Source organism: Dasypus novemcinctus, chromosome 3 (assembly GCF_030445035.2).
Source record: "Dasypus novemcinctus isolate mDasNov1 chromosome 3, mDasNov1.1.hap2, whole genome shotgun sequence".
Lineage (NCBI taxonomy): Eukaryota > Metazoa > Chordata > Mammalia > Cingulata > Dasypodidae > Dasypus > Dasypus novemcinctus.
The window spans coordinates 111,287,262-111,309,096 of record NC_080675.1 but is presented as its reverse complement, the minus strand read 5'-3'; the positions used below and the strand labels follow the sequence as shown (position 1 = coordinate 111,309,096).

The 21,835-nt window shown below is 38.9% G+C and overlaps 1 protein-coding gene across 2 annotated transcripts in view; it reads right to left on the bottom strand.

The window, feature by feature from the left end:
• BUB1B (BUB1 mitotic checkpoint serine/threonine kinase B) overlaps positions 1-20,741 on the bottom strand; it is a 65,055-nt gene extending 44,314 nt beyond the window's left edge. For both annotated transcript variants that reach the window (XM_058293907.1, XM_058293908.1), the window contains exons 1-5: positions 20,502-20,741; positions 17,978-18,124; positions 11,193-11,252; positions 10,803-10,947; positions 7,852-8,048 (exon numbers count right to left, since the gene is read on the bottom strand). In XM_058293907.1, the coding sequence (XP_058149890.1) occupies positions 7,852-8,048; positions 10,803-10,947; positions 11,193-11,252; positions 17,978-18,124; positions 20,502-20,536 (584 nt within the window). In that variant the 5' untranslated portion in view covers positions 20,537-20,741. The remainder of the gene's footprint in view (positions 1-7,851; positions 8,049-10,802; positions 10,948-11,192; positions 11,253-17,977; positions 18,125-20,501) is intronic.
• Positions 20,742-21,835: the final 1,094 nt, after the last annotated feature.

The following is a 21,835-nucleotide window of genomic DNA, read 5'->3' as shown; positions in this document are numbered from 1 at the left end:
AACCAGGGGAGGGGGGGAAATTAAATAAATAAATAAATCTTAAAAAAAAAAAAAAAACAAAAAAAACAAAGAATTTGAAAGCATACATAGAAAAATAGCAGACCTTGTGGGAATGAAAGGTGCAAGAAATGAAATTTAAAAAACATTGGGGAAGCAGATTTGGCTCAACTAATAGAGCATAATAGAGCATCTGCCTATCACATGGGAGGTACAGGGTTCAAACCCATGGGTCTCCTGACCCGTGCAGTGAGCTGGCCCACGTGCAGTGCTGATACGCACAAGGAGTGCCATGCCACACAGGGGCGTCCTCCGCATAGGGGACCCCAAGTGCAAGGAGAGCCGACCTGTGTGAAAAAAGTGCAGACTGCCCAGGAGTGGCGCCACACACACGGAGAGCTAACGCAGCAAGACGACGCAACAAAAAGAGACACAGATTCCCAGTGCCTCAGACAAGAACACAAGTGGACACAGAAGAACACACAGCAAATGGGTACAGAGAGCAGACAATTGGGGGGGGGGGGGCAAGGGAGGGGAGAGAAATAAATAATAAATCATTTAAAAAAATAAAATGACTAAAATGAAATAAAATTTTTAAAAAATTCATTTAAAAATAAAAACATTTAAAAAATTGGAATCATATAATAGGAGACTTAAGGAGGCAGAAGAAAGGATTGGTAAGATTGAACACATGGCCTCTGAAAGTGAACATACAAAGGAACAGATGATGAAAAGAATGGGAAAAATTGAACAAGGTCTCAGAGAACGAAATGACTGCAAAAGGCATGCAAACATATGTGTCATGGGTGTCCCAGAAGGAGAAGAGAAGGGAAAAGGGGCAGAAGGGATATTGGGAGAAATAATAGAAAATTTCCCAAACCTATTGAAGGACATAGATATCCATGTCCAAGAAACACAATGTACTCCCATCTGAAAAAATCCAAATAGACCAACTCCAAGACACATACTCATCAGAATGTCAAACACCAAAGACAAAGAGAGAATTCTGAGAACAGCAAGAGAAAAGCAATGCATAACACACAAGGGATACCCAATAAGATTAAGTGCTGATTTCTCACGAGAAACCATGAAGGCAAGAAGATAGTTGTATGATACATTTAAGATACTACAAAAGAAAATCTTCAAGCCAAGAATCTTATATACAGCAAGGCTGTCTTTCAAAAATGAGGACCAGACTAGAATATTCACAGATAAAACAGAAACAGAGAATTTCTACCTAAGAGACCAGATTTTCAGGAAATACTAAAGGGTGTGCTAGAGCCTGAAAAGAAAAGACAGGAGAGAGAGGCCTGGAAGAGAGTCTAGAAATGAAGACGATATCAATAAAACTAACTAAAAGTATCAAAAGAGTGGTAAAAATAAAATATGACAGATAAAACTCAACGAGTCAGGAATAAACTTAACCAATGATGTAAAGCACTTGTATTCAGAAAACTGCAATTCAATGTCAAAAGAAATTTAAAAAGGCCTAAATAACTGGAAGAACATTCCCTGTTCATGGATTAGAAGACTAAATATCATTAAGATGTCAATTCTGGGAATCGGACTTGGCCCAATGGATAGGGTGTTCGCCTACCACATGGGAGGTCCGCGGTTCAAACCCCGGGTCTCCTTGACCTGTGTGGAGCTGGGCCATGTGCAGTGATGATGTGCAAAGGAGTGCTGTGCCACACAAGTGTGTCCCCCGCATAGGGGAGCCCCATGTGCAAGGAGTGCACCCCGTAAGGAGAGCCACCCAGCTTGAAAGAAAGTGCAGCCTGCCCAAGAATGGCGCCACACACACGGAGAGCTGACACAACAAGATGATGCAACAAAAAGAAACAGATTCCTGGTGCTGCTGATAAGGACAGATGTGGTCACAGAAGAACACACAGCAAATGGACACAGAGAGCAGACAACTGGGGGGGAGGGGGACGGGGAGAGAAATAAATAAATAACTCTGAAAAAAAAAAGATGTCAATTCTACTCAAGTTGATATACAGATTCAATGCAACTCCAATAAAAATTCCACCAGCATTAAAAAAAGAAAACATGATCACCAAATTTATTTGGAAGGGTAAGGGGTCCTGAATAGCCAGAAACATCATAAAAAAGAAAAGCAAACCCTCATCTCCAGACTTTAAATGATATTATGTAGCTATAGTGGTAAAAACAGCATGGTACTGGCATAAAGACAGGCACATAGACCAATGGAACCAAACGCATGGTTCAGAAACAGACCCTCGCATGTATGGTCAAGTGATTTTTTTTTTTAAAGATTTATTTATTTATTTAATTTCCCCCCCTCCCCTGGTTGTCTGTTCTTGGTGTCTATTTGCTGCGTCTTGTTTCTTTGTCCGCTTCTGTTGTCGTCAGCGGCATGGGAAGTGTGGGCGGCGCCATTCCTGGGCAGGCTGCTCTTTCTTTTCACGCTGGGCGGCTTTCCTCACAGGCGCACTCCTTGCGTGGCAGGGCACTCCTTGCGCGCATCAGCACTGCACATGGCCAGCTCCACACGGGTCAAGGAGGCCCGGGGTTTGAACCGTGGACCTCCCATACGGTAGACGGACGCCCTAACCACTGGGCCAAAGTCCGTTTCCCTGGTCAAGTGATTTTTGACTAGCCTGTCAAACCCACACAGCTTGGGCAGAACAGTCCATTCAACAAAAGGTGCTGAAAGAATTGTATATCCATAGCTGAAAGAAGGAAAGAGGACCCCTATTTCACATCTTATCCAAAAATTGACTCAAAATGGATCAAAAACCTAAAAATAAAAGAGCCATAAAACTTCTAGAAGAAATTGTAGGAAAAATATCTTCAAGACCTGGTGGTAGGTGGTAGATTCTTTTTTTTTTTTTAAAGATTTATTTATTTATTTAATTCCCCCCCCTCCCCTGGTTGTCTGTTCTTGGTGTCTATTTGTTGCGTCTTGTTTCTTTGTCTGTTTTTGTTTCTTTGTCCGCTTCTGTTGTCGTCAGCGGCACAGGAAGTGTGGGCGGCGCCATTCCTGGGCAGGCTGCTCTTTCTTTTTCACGCTGGGCGGCTTTCCTCACGGGCGCACTCCTTGCGCGTGGGGCTCCCCCACGCGGGGGACACCCTTGCGTGGCAGGGCACTCCTTGCACGCATCAGCACTGCGCATGGCCAGCTCCACACAGGTCAAGGAGGCCCGGGGTTTGAACCGCGGACCTCCCATATGGTAGACGGACGCCCTAACCACTGGGCCAAAGTCCGTTTCCCTGGTGGTAGATTCTTAAAGGAGGTGGACTGAGATGGATTACTGATGTTTAATGTATGTAGAAGTTTTAATTAGCTTTACTGTAAAAGTGTGGAAATGTATAGAGTGGATAACACATAGTGAGTAACAGCTAGTTTATAAATGGAGATGTGGCTGAAAATGGTACCTAGGTATGTAAATGCCAATTAACAGAATGCTAGAGAATAATCTAGGAACTGAATAGCACAGTAAACCAAGAGATGGATGAGAATTGTGGTTGATGGTACAGTGCAAGAGTGTCCTTTGTGAGCTAGAGCGAATGTACATCACTACTCCAGGATGTTGGGAATGTGGAGAAGCACAAGGAAAAATACAGCTGGAGTGACCTTAGACAGTGGTTAGCAGTAATAATATAATATTCCTGCATCTATGCCAAGACGTACAATGTTGATAATGAGGCAGTATAGAAAATGTGAGCCAAAAGTACACTATGGACATATTAACAATCAGATGATATTATCTGTAGCAAATGTTCCACCACAGTGTGGTATGTTGATGGCGGGGTGTTGTTTGGCAATTCTGCACATGTGCATGATTATTTTATAAGTTTATAACTTTGTTGTAAAAAATAAGGTCTATGATTTTGACAATATTCTTTCGTAATTTGTAACAAATGTCTCATGACAATGTAAGGTGTTGGTGGAGGGTTGATGTATGGGACCCCTGTATGATGTTATGCATGTTTGCTTTGTAAGGTCACAACTTTCACTATACACTTAATTGTTTACATATGTTCATATATAAATGATATAAAGATAATAATAATAGGGTTGGTTGGGGGAAAATACTTTGGTTAGTAATATTTTGACAATGGTCTTTAATTACTAGTTAAAAAGGTTTAACAACAATGCAGGAAATGGGAAGCGGACTTGGCCCAATGGATAGGGTGTACGTCTACCACATGGGGGGTCCGCGGTTCAGACCCCGGGCCTCCTTGACCCGTGTGGAGCTGGCCCACGTGCAGTGCTGATGCGCACGGGGCGTGCCATGCCATGCAGGGAACTCCACGCGCGGGGAGAGCTGCCCAGTGTGAAGGAGAGTTCAGCCTGCCCAGGAATGGCGCCACACAAGCAGAGAGCTGACGCAGTGGGATGACGTGACAGGGGGAGACACAGATTCCCATGCCACTGACAACAACAGAAGCGAACAGGGAAGAACGTGCAGCGAATGAATGCAGAGAACAGACAAGTGGGGGGTGGGAAGAGGAGAGAAATAAATAAAATAAATCTTAAAAAAAACAAAAAATGCAGGGAAGCGGACTTGGCTCAATGGATAGAGCATCCGCCTACCATATGGAAGGTCCACAGTTCAAACCCAGGACCTCCTTGACCCGTATGGAGCTAGCCCACACCCAGCGGTGATGCGTGCAAGGAGTGCTGTGCCATGCAGGGATGTCCCCCACGTAGGGGAGCCCCACACAATATGAGTGTGCCCCATAAGGAGAGCTGCCCAGCGTGAAAGGAAGTCCAGCCTGCCCTGGAGTGGCGCCGTACACAGAGAGAGCTGACACAGCAAGATGATGCAACAAAGAGACACAGATGCCTGGTGCCACTGACGAGAATAGAAGTGGACACAGAAGAACACACAGCAAATGGACACAAAGAACAGACAACTGGAGCAGGGCGATGGGAAGGGAGAGAAATAAATAAAAACAAATCTTTAAAAAAAAAACAACAATGCAAGTTATTGGTGGTAGGGTAAGTCATGAGAGTCTTGTATGATGTTTATATGTTTGTTTTGTAGGTTCACAACTATTATTATACTTATTGTTCATGTATGAGTGATATACTTCAAAAAATAAAAAAATAAAAAATTATAGTGGAGAATAAAAATTGATAGACTCAAAAAAACCAAAAGCTGATAATATGAAAATATCAATAATATCAACAAACCTTTAGCTAGACTAACAGAAAAATAAGAGAGAGGATGAAAATAAAATCAGAAATAAAAGGAGGACATTACTACTGACTCCACCAAAATACTATTAGAGGCTACTATGAATAACTATACCAATAAATTAGATCACGTATATAAAAGGACAATGTCCTAGGAACATAAAAACTACCTACAATGACTCAAGAAAAAAATAGAAGATCTTAACAGACCAATAACAAGTAAAAAGAGTGAATCAGTAATCAAATACATACCAACAAAGAAAAGCCCAGAACCAGATGATTTTACTGGTAAATTTCCCCAAACATTCCAATCCTGCTCAAAGAACCTGAATGAAGATGCTTCCTGATGTATTTGTGTAGTTTTAAAGTTTTGATTCTTATCCATTCTATTATCAAAATATCTGGTCCATTTTGAGTTAATTTTTTTATATACAGTATGGTCCATTTCCATTCTTTTGCTTATGGATATCCTGTTTTCTCAGCACTGTTTGCTGGAGAGACTACTCTTTCTCCCATTCAGTGGACCTTTGTTAAAAATCAATAGGCTAGGGAACCGGGATGTGACTCAAGTAGTTGGACACTCAGGAGGTCCCAGGTTCGATTCCCAGTGCCTCCTAAAAAGATGAACAGAGATCAGACAGCAAGCGGTATCTTCATCTATTGCTTGATCTCAGGCAGACATCTTTCAATATTTCACTATTACATACTGTTAGATTGAGGAAGATACCTATTCCTACTTTGTGAAGTATGTTTTAAAAAATATGACTGTTATATTGTTATAGAATTTTACCAAATATTTTTTCTCTATTTATTGGGATGATTGTATAATTTTTCCTCTTCTGTTAACATGTTATGTTGCTTTAATTTATTTTCAAATATTAAACCAACTTGCATTTTTGGAATAAACTTCACTTGATCATGATGCAAAAAGAAAACAAAAAAACAAACAACAACAAAAATCAATTGGCCATAGATGTGAAAGTTTATTTCTGAACTCTCAATTCAATTCTAAAATTGGAAAGTGTAAGAACTCTAACTTTGTTCTACTTTTTCAAGATGGTTTTGATTATTTGGGGCCCCTTACCCTTCCATATCAATTTGATGATTGGCTTTTACATTTCTGTAAACCACCTCCTGAAATATTGATTGGGATTGCATTGAATTTGTAAATTGCTTTGGGTAGAAGTGACAGCTCAACAATATTTGGTCTTCCAATCCGTGAACATGACACAGCCTTCCATTTATTTAGGTCTTTGACTTCTTTTAGCAATGTTTTATAGTTTTCCATGTATAAGTCCTTTACATCCTTGATTAAATTTATACCTAGATATTTTGATCATTTTAGTTTCTGTTTTAAGTGGAATTTTTTTCTTCATATAGATTGCTCCTTACTAGTGTACAGAAAATACTGATTTTTGTCTGTTGGTATTGTGTCCTGCCACTTTGCAGAATTTGATTAATAGTATTGTTGTGAATTGTTTGAGATTTTCTATGCAGAGGATGGTTTCTTAGACTTTACACAAAAGCATGACCAATAAAGAAAAAATAGATAAATGAGGCTTCATTAAAATAAAAAAACTTTTGTGCATCAAAGGCCTTTATCATGAAAGTAAAAAGTTAACTTACAGAAATGGGAAAATATTTGGAAACCACATCTGATTAAGCATTTAATATTTGGAATATATAACGAAATCCTTTAATTCAACCACAAGACAAACAACCTGATTAAAAAATGGGCAAAAGACTCAAATAGACATTTCTTCAGATAAGATACACAAATGCCAATAAACCCACGAAAAAATTGTCAAACACTTCACCGAAAGTTATATAGACGGCAAATAAGCACATGTAAAGATGCTCATCATTTATCAGTAGAAAAATGAAAATTAAAACCAAAATAAGAAACTATTACATACCAATTAGAATGGCTAAAACTAAAAAGGATGAAAAACACACAATTTGAAGTGCTGAAAATGATCAGAACTGCATCTCAAAAGGTACAAAATGGTACAGCACTTTGAAAAAGAGTTTGGCAGTTTCTTGTAAATTTAAACATGTACTTACCATATGATCCAGCAATCATACTCTTATGTATTTACCCAAGAAAAACAAAAATCTTTGTTCTCACAAAACCCTTTCTATGAATTCCCACAAAACTGGCTTTATTCATAACTACTAAAACCTGTAAAAAGTCTTCAAGTGGTAAATGGATAAACTGGTATATCCAAACGATGAAATATTTCTTAGTAATATAAACGAATAAACTATTGATACCAGCAAAAACATGAATGAATCTCAAGTACATTATGCTAAGTAAAAGAAGCCAGATTCAAAAGGCTACATACTGTCTGATGCCATTTATGTGACATTCTGAAAAAGGAAAGACTATAGGTTGGAGAATAGATTTGTAGTTGTCAGGGGCTTGTGCTGGCTACAAATGGACAGCACAACAGAAAAAACTTTTTTAGAGGATGATGAAACTTTTTTGTGGTGATAGAGACTTCATGACTATTCATTTGTCAAAACTCCTATACCAAAGAGTTAATTTTACTGTGTGTTAAGTAAAAAGTTTTAAATATATGTTTTAATTTGAATAGTAACAAAGTAAACTTGCCAGTCCATTAGAGAGCATTTCATGCTATTAATTTTAAAGAGTTAAGACATGCTCCAGAAAAGTGGTTTACCGGTGCTGAGATCGCAGTCTTTCCAGTGGTTCAGCCTTCTGTTGAATCCCTTCCTGAAATAGCATATCTGCTTTCTTAAAGTTTTCTTTAGCTTCGTATTCTTCAGCCCATGAGATATAGAACTGAGCAAGTGAAACTCCAATCCCTTGGTTGTGTAAATAACTGTACATATCCAAAGGTTCATTGCATAAGTGCCCCTGTAACAAATTAAGAGCATTAACAGTTAACCAAATTCGATTCACTACTGAGTGCCTAATTATGTGCCAAACAGTCATGGGAGATAGTATCTATATAATTCCTGCACTAAAGAAAATATATCTATACAAAGTAATAAGGACTATCACATTTTTTTTAAAGGAAGACCTAAAAAAAGGAGCTAAAGTGAGAAATTAATTTGTAAGAAAATGGGATAGCGAAGAAAGGCTTCAAGAAGGGTGATAAACAAACTTAGCCTTGAAGGAGAAATAGACTTTCATTAGGAAGAGAATGGGGAGGGAAGGCATTCCAGGCAAAGTAAATAGCATAAGCAAAGACAAAAATTACTTGGGGGTACAGGTAAGGTATGAGTCTGGAGAAAAAGGTTGTGAAAGGTCTTGAATGTTGAGCTAATCAATTTTTAATTTACCTGAGAATCAATGTACACGCGTTGGAATGGGAGAGCTCTTAAGTAAAGAAATGACCTGATCAAACGTGGATTTTAGAAGGGGCTTTATAACCCTAGGTACAATGTAGATAATTATAGCAGCAAGAGGGAATGAAAATCAAAATCCCACACCATAAATATTTTTATATACTTTCTTAAGGAAAATAAGGATATTTATCCTTTTATATGGGACAAAAAAAATGTTATTTTAAACAATTTTAAGCATAGTGAATAAAATTTTATTTTATTCCAGTTAACATTGCATCGAACATTTTTCTATGCTGCTGCTTACTCTTCACTATTATTTTCAAACGGCTGCATAATGTTTCATCTAGTAGATGTTCCATAATTTAATTATTCTATTTCTGGATATTTAAACAATTTTGAATTTTTCTCAATTATAATATCATAATAAATATCTTCCAGCATACACTTTTGTTATTCCTAAAATAAATTCCTAGAACTATGTTAAAAAAATAACAAATTGCTTTCTAACTTTCTAAATAGGATTAAACAAATTTGAAATGCTAGATTGTGATGTGGGCTATGGGTGGGAGGCTGTTCATCTCTTCGTAAATAACCTAAGCTATATGTGTCCTGACTTGTGGGTGTAGAACACTGAGAAGCTGCAGCCCTGCCCTTGGTGACCATGGCAACAACTCTAGTCCCTGGAGGCAATTTAGCAATGCAAGCTCTATAAACTTTAAATATTCAGGGAAAATGCAAAACGAATGTGCTAAAAGCTTATCTAAATGTATACTAGAAAAATGATGTGCTTGGGTGTAGTATAATGTCAAAGGATCAAAATTTCTAAATGCTTACTCTCAATTTTTTTTTTTTTAAGATTTATTTATTATCCCCCTTCCCCTCCTCCTGTCCTGCTGTTTTTGCTGTCTGTGTTGTCTTCTCATTCTCTCCTCTAGGATTCACTGGGATTTAATCCTGGGGACCTCCAATGGGGAGAGAGGTTTCCTGTCAATTGTGCCACCTCAGTTCCTGGGATCGAACCCAGGTCCTCCCAGACGGTAGGCGGATGCTCTATCACTTGAGCCACATCCGCTTCCCTCTCAATTTTTATACATATCCTGTATAGTCTACACATTCTTTCAGTAGCACTATCTAGACTCCATACTTTTTACTTTATGATAATTTTATTGTTCTTCAGTTCCAGTACCAGGTAAGCCTAAGTAAACAGATAAATTATTCCAATTAATTGTTAATTTTAATAGCTACAATTAAATACAATCATGGAATCTTGGAATTAAAAGTCACTTTAGAGGTTCATTTAGTCCAACCTTTTATAAACTACATATAAAAATGGTGACTTAGATAGAATGGAGGACAAAAATTCACTGGTATACAACAGGGATTTTTAGTCTCTTGGCTAACAAATTGTTTAGCAGTCTTGGGGCGCCATCCTTTGTAATTAATAATCTCTGCTATAAGCTCACCAACCTGTAAATAAGAATGCCAAACTGACACGTCAAGTGCCTTAATGAAATCAAAATAAATTTTGCCTTCAGGATTTACCTAATTTTTAGACTAGTACCTATCTGAACTTTAAAAGTCCTCCTCAAGAGATCTGTTTTAGTAAATAAATATACCAATAGATTTCAAATGTCAATATTTTGTCAAATTACCATAATTGTGAAAAATTTTTAATTTTATTGCTTAGTTTTCTCTAATCTCTTTTAGTATAAAAGCAATAAAATTAATGTCTAAGAAACCCTGGTCACTCATTTTATGAAAAATATTTACATGAAAAACAAAAGAAATGTCCTAGAAATAAAAGAAATACATGTCAAGTGAGACAGTACAAAGTGGTCAGTCACATATTTTTGGCTACAGCAATATAAGAGGTGAGAGAAACCCAAAGACTGATAAAGAACTAAAACATCAGTTTTTTAAGGTGGTATTTCTCAAAAAGGGGAGAAAGGGATAACAAAATCACTTTGAGGCATTTACCCCCAAAAAACTACTGTTATCATCTGTTGAAACCCACATGTCCTCTCCCCAGTTCAGTTGCATGGCCTGGTTATGCTTAACATAAAATAACCCAAAATCCATGGAGAAAGATATACAGATCTGTGATCAACCTTAAAAGGATGAAAAACATTGTATTTCATTTCATACTTAAAGTAAAATCAATTTAACAAATAATAAGTATGTACTACATGCTTAGTATCTACTAAATGGCTCAGATTTTGTTTTCTGGTTTTTGTTTTTTGTTTTGGTGTACCAGAAATCTCTAGAGAAAATTATCTTGGTTTAATATTTTAGTCTCAGATGATATTTGAGAAAGACTTACCAATTTAAGCCAGAGATTGAGAAATCGAGGATCATTATAATATCGTTTTTCTCCTTGTAGTGCTTCTACAGCTCTTTCTAATAATGTTGACATGTTACTCTCCTTCCCTCCCTGAGGATAGTTCTGCTCTGTCCAGTTAATATATCTGAATGGGAAGGAAAAGAGTACTTTTAAGTAGAAGGTGTGTTTTTGCTCTTGTTCCAAAAACCATTCTGGATTCTTTTAGTCAGAAATATCTCATATATCACAATTATACCCTCAGTCAGTATCCCTCAAACACACACCACTTTCTTCTCTGACAAACTGCTTCATACTGTGCAGTTTGACAAGCACAGCCATAAAGATTAATCTGCTAACTTTCTGTTGTCCTTGCTAAGTAAAAAGACTTACCTATCCCATACATCCAGAGGATCATTTCCAGTGTAAAATCTAATTTCAGATTCAAATGCCCTGAAATTTAAACAGAAAATGTCAGCATGTGGCACAGTAACAATAGCCAAATCAACAAAGACTACCTCCATTTCTATTCATTTATTAAATCTTTAATATCATCTAGATAGAGGCAGTAGAGTTTGCTAAATAAAAAGTAATATCTATCTTATTTGGTTGATTAGTGCTAAATATAAAGTGGTACACAGTGAGGACTCAATAAATAATAGCTATTATCACACATGTACATGACAGTGTTGAGCAAACTATGCACACATGCAAAATATAGAAATAATAAGAGTCTTAAAGCTAAGGAAAAACACCATGGATAAGAGGTAAATAGAGAATAGTCAGAGAATAATAAGACCATATATAATTTGGGGACTATCTTAAAGAATAAAATATGACTTTGAAAGCAGAGGGCTATGACTAAGTTAAGATTTACCAGTTAGAGTAGAGGAGATGTAATAGATAATAAAACACAAATTTGGGGAAATGGACTTTGGCCCAGTGGTTAGGGCGTCCGTCTACCATATGGGAGGTCCACGGTTCATACCCCGGGCCTCCTTGACCCGTGTGGAGCTGGCCATGCGCAGTGCTGATGCGTGCAAGGAGTGCCGTGCCACGCAGGGGTGTCCCCCGCGTGGGGGAGCCCCACGCGCAAGGAGTGCGCCCGTGAGGAGCCGCCCAGTGTGAAAAGAAAGTGCAGCCTGCCCAGGAAAGGCGCCGCCCACACTTCCCGTGCCGCTGACGACAACAGAAGCGGACAAAGAAACAAGACGCAGCAAACAGACACCAAGAACAGACAACCAGGGGAGGGGGGGAAATTAAATAAAATAAATAAATCTTAAAAAAAAAAAAAACAAACAAAAAAAACCACAAATTTGTATAAAAGATAAATCAACAAAAACTCTAGAGGAGCAGATGTAGCTCAAGCAGCTGAGCACCTGCCTCCCACAAGGGAGGTCCAAGATTCAATTCCAGGTGCCTCCTGAAAAAACAAAACAAACAACAAGCAAAACAAATAATAAAACCAATGCAGGGACACTTATGTGTCTCAGTGGCTGAGCACCAGCTTCAGACATATGAGGTCCCAGGTTCAATCCCTAGCCCCCGGTATCTCAAAACAAAACAAAACAAAACAAAAAAGCCTCTATTAAGAGGTTATGTTTGATATAAGTAAAAATAAAATAGTCCCTGACACAAAGGATTTTACACTTTAATTAGAAAAATAAGACACACAAATGAAAAATTTACCAATACAAAACATTATAGAATATTACAAACGCCAAGACTGGATAGCGAAGGCTTTAAGAAGTCAAAGGGAGCTATCATAGAAGCAGCCTCAAAATGTGGGACTCTATAAATGTTTGAAAATGGATAGAAGTGATGGGAACACACTATTTTGAGGGCAATTAACAGTGCTGAATCGTGCATGTGATTATGGCAGAAAAGGAAAGTTTAGGACCATGTATGTCACAAGAAGGAAAGCTAGAGGGTGAAACATGGGACTGTATAACACACTGAAGTTGTGGATGACTGTGGTTAATAATATAAATTTAAGAATGTTCTTTCATGAACTATAACAAATGTATGTCACTATTACAAGGTGTTAATAATAGGGTAGTATATTGGAAAAAATTTAACTAATGCAAATTACCAAGTATAGCTAACAGTAACATTTTAATTTTTAAAAACTCAATTGTAACAAAGATACTATACCAATGTTAATGGTCAATAATAGGGATATAAGGGGTAAATGTTTTTTCTTTGTTTTATGTTTAGAGCAGTGAAAATGTTCTGAAATTGATTTTGGCGATGAATGCAGAGCTCTGTGATTATACTGAAAGCCACTGACTGTACACTTTGGATGGATTGTATGATATATGAATAAAACTAATTAAAAAAAAAAAAAGGTGGGACTCTGAAAAAAAACCTTAAGATTTGTCAGAAAAAGGGAGCTTTCCAAGAGAGGGAATACGGTACTGAATAAGGTTGTGAAGTAGGGAGTGTTTCTCCAGAGGAATTTGAACAGACCAAATTTGAGTGAACCTTAAGCTGTAGCATAAAGTCAGTATTGGAGAATAAATGGAGCCACATGAAGAGGTAAGAAGGACATGCTTTCAATCTAAATTTAAAAAGTTTGTATTTCATCTGTTCAAGCCACTATTAGTTCTTTAACTAGAAATTATCTTGAATTTGATAAGGAAATATATTAAAAAGATTAATCAAGCAACATTATAGAAAAGGAGACATTAGAAGAAAGGAGACAATTATGAAGCTAATACAGTGATTGAAGTATGAGTTAATGAGAAGAGTACCTGTAGAAATGCTAGATGACAGCACAATTCTGAAACTGAGAGCAACTGAGGGTACACTTTGGACTGTACAAGGCAGGAGACCATATTACACACATTAAACCCAAGGTGAATAATGGACTGTGGTTAACGGTACAAATATGAGAACGTTCTCCCATGAACTATAACAAATAAACAATACCAATACATGGTGTTAATAACAGTATGGTTTGTGGGGAAAATACACCCAATAGAAGTTATGGACTATAGACAGTAGTAATATTATGACAATGTTCTTTCGTCATTTGTAACAAATGTGTCACAACCATGTAAGGTATAGGTAGTAGGGCTATATATGGGACTCCAGTATGTTATGCATGATTGTTTTGTAAACTCCTAACTTCACAAAACAAAACAAAACAAAACACACCCAGAACACTACTGATAAAAAATCAGCACTTCTCCAAATTGATCAACAGATTTGAGGAAATTCAATCAAAATCCCAGCAGGCTTTTTTTTAAAGAAAATGACAAGTTGATTTTAAAATTTATTTGGAAAGGCAAAGGACCAAGAATAGCCAAAACAATTGTGAATAAGAATAAAAGTTGGAGAATTCACTCTACCTGACTTAGACTTATTACAAAGTTATAATAATAAGATAATGTGTTATTGGTGAAAGGACAATTAGATCAGTGGAACAGAATAGGAGTACAGAAATAACCTACACATATATAGTCAAATAATTTTTGACAAGCGTCCCAAAGCAATTCAATGTGGAAAAAAAAAGTGGTCCTGGAACTACTGAATATCCATATGGGGAAAAAAGAACTTTAACTCCTACCTCATACCATATACAAGAAATCAATTTAAAATGGATCACAGACCTAAACATAAAAGAGAAAAGGATAAATCTACTAGAAGGAAACACAGGAGACTATCTTTGCAACTGTGGATTAAGTTCTAGAGAAGACATGAAAAGCACTAACCATAAAAAAAAAAAAATTGAACTTCATCAAAATTTAAAACTTCTGCTCATCACAAAACACCACTAAAATTTTGTATAAGACAACCATGAACTGGGAGAAAATATGTGCAACACATATACTCAAAAAAAGACTTATATACAGAATATATTCCTGCAACTCAACTTAAAAAATGGGCAAAACACCTGAATAGACACACCACAAAAGAAGATGTATAAAAGGCCAAGAAGCACACAAGAGAGTGCTCACATCATTAGTCATCAGGAAAATGTGAATTAAAACTATAAGATGCTACTGCATACCTACTAGAACGGCTAACATGAAAGACTGACAACACCAAATACTGGACTAGATTTGAGGAAACTAGACTCTCACCCGTTACTTACTGGTAGGAGTGAAAAATGTTTACAGCCACTTAAAAAACCAGAGTGCTGGCAAGGGTGCAGAGAAACAGGTTTCATGCAATGCTGTGGGAATATAAATGGTACAGCCACTGTGGAAAACAGTTTACTGGTTCCTCAAAAAATTAAGTATAGAATTACCTTCTACCCAGCTATCCCAATCCAAGGCACATACCCAAAATAACTGAAAGCAGGGACTCAAACATTTGTAAATCAATGTTCATAACAGTATTATTCACAACAGCCAAAAGGTGGAAGCAATCCAAGTGTTCAACAAGGGATGAATGGATAAACAAAATGTGGAATATCCATACAATGGAACATTATTCAACTGCAAAAAGAACCCATGTTATGATACTTGCCAGAACATAATGAATGTTAAAAAGACATCATGTTGAGCAAAATAAGCCAGGCAGAAAAGACAAATATTGTATGATCTCATTTATATGAAAAAAACTAAAATATGCAAATTCATAGAAAAAAGATTATAGGATGGGGGTGAGTGGGGTCTGGGAAGTTAATGCTCAACGGATACAGAGTTTCTGTCTGAGATGATAGAGAAGTTTTGGTAATGGATGGTGTCGATTCACACTACATTGTGAATATGATCAATACTACTAGAACTGTATATTTGAAAATGGCTAAAATTAGAAATTTTATGTTCTATATATGTTGCTACAATAAAATTTTTTTAAAAATCTAAGCATTTTATTGTATGGTAATTATGTTTAAAACAAATATACACCACTTCAATCCTTAGCAAGTGACTAAATAAAATTACAGTGAGAAAGCAGTGAGTAAGATCATGTCAGGTGAGTTATTAACCAAAATGGAAAGGAAAGAAGGTCATCTATGAAAGTACTTAGTACATTAAGTGAAACATTTAAGTAATTATATGTTATAAGCAGAGAAAAAGACATTTAGAAAGCAAGTAAAAGATGTAAATAACAGCAAAACAATCCTGGAAAATTTGAATACAGAAAGAAAGCAGAGGGCAAAGAATAGAGACAGGTAAAACAGAATAGGAAGATAAGAAAAAGGGAGAGTAGTTAGAAGTGAAAAAACTAGTACAATGTCACAGAAGTCAGGAAGAGTTAAGAATAAAATAGAGGGAAGCAGACTTGGCTCAATGGATACAGCGTCCACCTACCACATGGGAGGTACATGGTTGAAACCCAGGACATCCTTGACTCATGTGGAGTTGGCCCATGCCCAGTGCTGATGTGCGCAAGGAGTGCCATGCCACGCAGGGGTGTCCCCTGGGTAGGGGAGTCCCATGTGCAAGGAGTGCGCCCCTTAAGGAGAGCCACCCAGCGCAAAAGAAAGTCCAGCCTGCCCAGGAGTGGCACCACACACACGGAGAGCCGATACAACAAGATGACGCAACAAAAAGAAACACAGGCAGCTGACTTGGCCCAGTGGTTAGGGCGTCTGTCTACCACATGGGAGAGATCCGCAGTTCAAACCCTGGGCCTCCTTGACCCGTGCGGAGCTGGCCCATGTGCAGTGCTGATGCACACAAGGAGTGCCCTGCCATGCAGGGGTGTCCCCCACGTAGGGGAGCCCCACGTGCAAGGAGTGCGCCCCGTAAGGAGAGCCGCCCAGCGCGAAAGAAAGTCCAGCCTGCCCAGGAGTGGCACCACACACAGGAAGAGCTGATGCAGCAAGATGACGCAACAAAAAGAGACAGAGATTCTTGGGCTGCTGACAAGAATAGAAGCAGATACAGAAGAACACACAGCGAATGGACACAGAGAGCAGACAACTGGGGGGGTGGGGAGGGAAGGGGAGAGAAATTTAAAAAAAAAAGAATAGAGGGAAAAAACCCAAATGATAATGAAAGTTAAAAAAAAAAAAAAGCCATCGTCTCTGAAATAAAACAAAGCCCAAAGAGCCAATGACATGGACAAGGATATTCACTACATTATAACAAAAAATTATATTAAAAAAAATTATAATTTGCCTACGATGGAAGTTTTTGTCAGATTGTAAGACTGTGACACTTTATTCTACTTTTTTTTTAAAGTATATTTATCAAAATTAGGCAAATAAGAGTATATTCTACAGGTCCATTTGAACAACGACTATATTTCACCTTTTATTAAAAAAACTAGATAGTTTGTTAAATCATTATTGAAAAATTTCCTAGTATAAATCCAGTTCCTCTGAGGGCTTACATTACCTTTACAGGCCATATTCTAAAAATACTGTCCTACAAAGTTGAGTATACATGAAAAACAGCAGATTCACTATCTCTCAGTACTCAGAATCCAAGGAAACAATCTCTCTGATTACCATTAAAGAGTTAAGTCTGTTTAGGAGTCCAGAATACCATATTACTTTGGGAAAAGGTCATGATACTTGCTTTGTTATGCTTATCATTACCCTCTGTATGAAATGTATGTCAACTGATCCAGAGGTCGCTCCATGGTGAAATTAAATCCTATTGTCCTATTCTTTTTTTAAGATTTATTTTATTTATTTATTTCCCCTTTCCCCCTGTTGTCTGCTCTCTGTGTCCATTTGCTGTGTGTTCTTCTATGTCCACTTGCATTATCAGGCAGCACTGGGAACCTGCATCTCTTTTTTGTTGCGTCATCTTGCTGCATTAGCTCTCTGTGTATGCAGTGCCACTCCTGTGTGGACTGCGCTTTTTTCATGCGGGGCAACTCTCCTTGCAGGGTGCACATCTTGCGCATGGGGCACCCCTACACGGGGGTGCCCCTGCATGGCACAGACTCCTTGCACACGGCAGCACTGCGCATGGGCCAGCTTACTACACAGGTCAGGAGGCACTGGGGATCGAACCTTGAACCCTCCATATGGAAGACGGAGGCTCTATCAGTTGAGCCATGTCTGCTTCCCACTATTGCCCTATTCTTAATCACACTTGAGGAGAGGATCTTTAGATAGCTGTCGTATGATGAGAAAGTAGATGGGGAACTGATTCACATATGACCCATTTTCGAGGAGCAGTTCACCATCCTGTATGGATCTACACTCACATCTTCTCCCACAGTTGGGGATGAATGATGAAAGGTTGAACCCCAACCATTCTACATACCGTTTCTGCTGCTGAAGAGTAGTGTTACAAGCAGATTCTTGCTGTGCCAATGCTCCCTGAAGTGTGGACATGATCCGCCCTTGCCTTAAGGGTTGTACATTTTCTTTACTCAGCTCCCATTCATCTCCCTCCAGGGACATGGCTTCACTGTGAAGATGGAAGTAAAAGTAAGTCTTATAACAACATTGACTTACTACAGCACTAATTTATTATAAATGGTTTCAGATAGGTGATTATTCATGATTTTTTTAGGAGTGGTTGAATATGGATGGGCTAGTACTTTAGTGGGTTATTACACTCCTAAGCTTCTGAGCCTTTTTTCATCCTCTTTCCAAATTAATGGAGTGGTAGTATTGCCTGATGGAAGAAAGAACTCGGCAGGGCTATTGTGGACTGTGCTATCAGACTAAAAGTTTAAGTAGGGAACAAAAGAAGGAAAAAGTGTTATAAATTTGGCAGCAGTTCTATGCCTACCACTAAAAGCATCATGTAGCTTAATTTAAAATTAGCATAGTGTTGTGAGACAAATGGCCCAAGTTTCAACTGATGACTTAAAACTTAAGTTTGAATATATGGATAGCCCAGAGTAGAAGCAGACAATTGTACAATTCACTGGTCACAAATGACCCCCCAAATTCTACCACTGAGGGAATCCCCACAAATTTTTTGTGGGGAGGGGTCACCATTATGTGTTATATGCTCTGAACTTTAGAGCTCTCCAATGGTTATGTGTTATATGCTCTGAACTTTAGAGCTCTCCTACTTCTGACCAATACATTTCTCTGTAATTAAAACCAAAAAAAGACATAAACATAATCTTCAAAAAAGAGAATGAACATTATGTGTGAAATTTATGAGATGGTAGTTGAAAACCCTCTTGAAGAACATAACAGAAGTGATTAATAATTAGGTTGTAACCACTCACATCTTTTTAACTATATTGTTTGAACCTGCAGGATCTGGCACACATTAAGCACTGAATAAATGTTTGGTGAGCACATGTGAATTTCTTCTCTTGCTCTTAAAACTGCTCTTAAAATAGCAATTAAACTACCTCAATGAAATGACCCAAATTGAGCTGTTCTCTATTTCCTCCTTCCAGACCTGCTCCTCCCATTCTTCCCCAACCTCAAATAATGGTGATTCCATTCTTTCAGTTGCTCAAGACAAAACTCTTAGTGCGAACTCTGACGCCTCTCACACCCCCAGTTAGCCAGCAAATCCTGTCAGCTCTACCTTCAAAATATATCCAGAAACCAACCTCTTCCCATCATCTTCACTGCTTACAGCCTGGCTCAAGTCACCAACTTCTCTTGGCCAGATTATTTCCATAACCTCTTAACTGTTTTTCTTACTTCCACCCTTTCCTGCTTTCAGTCTATTGAACACTGCAGCTGAAGTGATCCTATTAAAACTCAAGTCAGATGATGTCTTTCCTCTGCTCAAAACCTTCCCATGACTTTCCATATCCCACAGAGTAAAAGATAAGTCTTTACAAAGGTGCCCTGCATCCCCACCCCTTTCACTTTATTTCCTTCTACTTTCCTGGTTCATTTTGCTCCAGGAACACTGGCCTTGGACATGCCAGATACAGGTCCTTCCCACAACAGGTCATTGTATTTCTATTCTTCCCCCAAGATGTGTGTGTGACTAGCTCTTGTGTTTCCTTCAAGTCTTGATCTAAATGACACATTCTCAGAGAGGCCCCCTATTCAAACCTATCTAAAATCACACCACCATCTCCCCTAACACTCCCTATCTCTCTTTCTTGTTTTATTTAGTACTTACTGTACAATCACATTTTATCTTGTTTATTGTCCGTCTCCCTCACCCCCATCCCACCCCAGAACGTAAGCATCACGAGGACAGATTTTTGTGCTTTTATTTGCTGTACCTAGCATTTACTAGGATTCAATAAACAATTGTTGCAGAAAGGAGCTCGTAACGCGCCTTTATGTGGGTATTGTGTACTCCACAATGAAAACGCGCACAGAATTCCAACGAGAACTTATATTTTTAAGGAAAAGCAGCAAACATGCAAGGAAGGGCTTTTTCAGATCTCTACGCTACTGGCATAATAATAGTTCCTGGCATTTTTTTGAGCACTGATTTGGAGGCAGTTACTAGACAAATACTTCGAACTTACTCAAAAGCCCTGCAAGGTAGCGTTAACATCGGCACTTTCCATATTAAAAAGGTCCGAGATCAAATGTCTAGCAAATGGCTGAGTTGAAACATAAACAGAGACCACTGCACAAATAGCCTTGCTTTTTGTACCACTGGGTCCCACAGCCTCCTTTGCTTTGAACCTGGATGTCCGCGGATTCTCACGTGTCCTCAGCGCACTAAGGTGAGTGCTCATCTAGCGTCTTCACCTGGGTACCCTCCGTCAGAAACGAACAGGAACCTGCGGGACCTGCTCTTCTGACCTTTCCATAATTGGTATGAGAGGAGTCTCCCTCACCTGCCAACCACCCTCGGGTCTCACAGGCCCAGTTCCCAGCAGCCCTTCTCCGGAACCTACCTGAGAGCACCCCCTTCCTTCTTCATCGCCGCCATTGTGCATTCCCGGCTCAAGGCCCTCGTCTTACCGCAGAACTTTTCTCAGAGCCGCAGGCCGTATGACTTCCAAAACCTGCCCTTAGAGGTACTGAGGTTACCAGAGGGTATTCCCCGACAAAAGCATGCACCCCAATCCTTCACAATCCATCCACCTCAACCCCACATTCCTAGTCGCCAAGTTTCAAATTTAACGGTCCCGCGCGAACGGCGTAACCACGCCCCTCCGCTCCCCCGCGCTTGCGTTTCTCGCCCAAGGCATTCTGGGGCTTGTAGTTTATTCCGGGTTTAGTAGATGCTGTTGCGGTGCATCATGGGAGTTGTGGTTTCGGGGTTAGATGGCTGTCCAGGTATCGCAGGCCTTGGACGCTGAAAGCTCTCTGCTGGTGTTTTTTTTTGAGTCGTAGCTCTAAGGAGTCTCTGAGCCGAACTAAGAATGCTTTAAGCACAGAAATTTCTTTGGTGTTTTGAGGGTATAGAGGTGTCCTTGAGTCCCTGCCCTTGGCCTGACTTTTTTTCTGGGGTAGTTAGCCAGACCTCGGTCATGCCCTGCTGCTTGTCCCAAGCCTTCTGTGCATCCACGGTGCTTCGGCCACTCTTGCCTGGCCTTCCTGCCCGACTTTTTAATTCATGAAAGCTCTGTTCTAGTTCTGCACAGTCCTACCAATTGTGCACTCTTAAGGAAGCCACATAACCTCTCTGACCCTCATGTTTTCTTCATTTATAAAATGGGGGTGATACTTCCTTGCTTTCTCTTCTCTGTTATCCACAGGCAGAAAACATAGCCATGCCATGGTTTGCAAAGTTTATACCTCTTTTCCCCTTCAGGAAACCATCCTGATGGAATGGACACTTAGCCCCAATTCTCGTTTCCTGGGAAGGAACTATGGTGGATTCAGTTGTGGCCAGGGGCACAGGGTCTTTTGTACTCACCAATGTACAAGAGACTTCTCCAGGAAGTTAGTGGGGTTAGTGGAAGAGGTGGAAATTCCCCGAGGAGGGAACTGGGAGTGAGTATCCCCTACTCCCTGGCTCTTGGTTCCCAACTTTCTCCATCTGTGTTCATACTATGTAAACTCCTCTTTCCTCTACATCATCAGGACTCTTGATTGCAAGAGATTGGAAATTCAGATCAAACTGGCTTACTCAGAAAAGGGGCTTTACTGGCTTATAAATAAAAGACTTCAGATGACACTAACTCAGGAGTCATGTGGTGTCATCAGAACTGGCCTCTCTCCATTTCTTACTTTTGCTCTACTTCATTTTGGTTTGTTGTCATTCTCCATGTGGCAAGAGCAT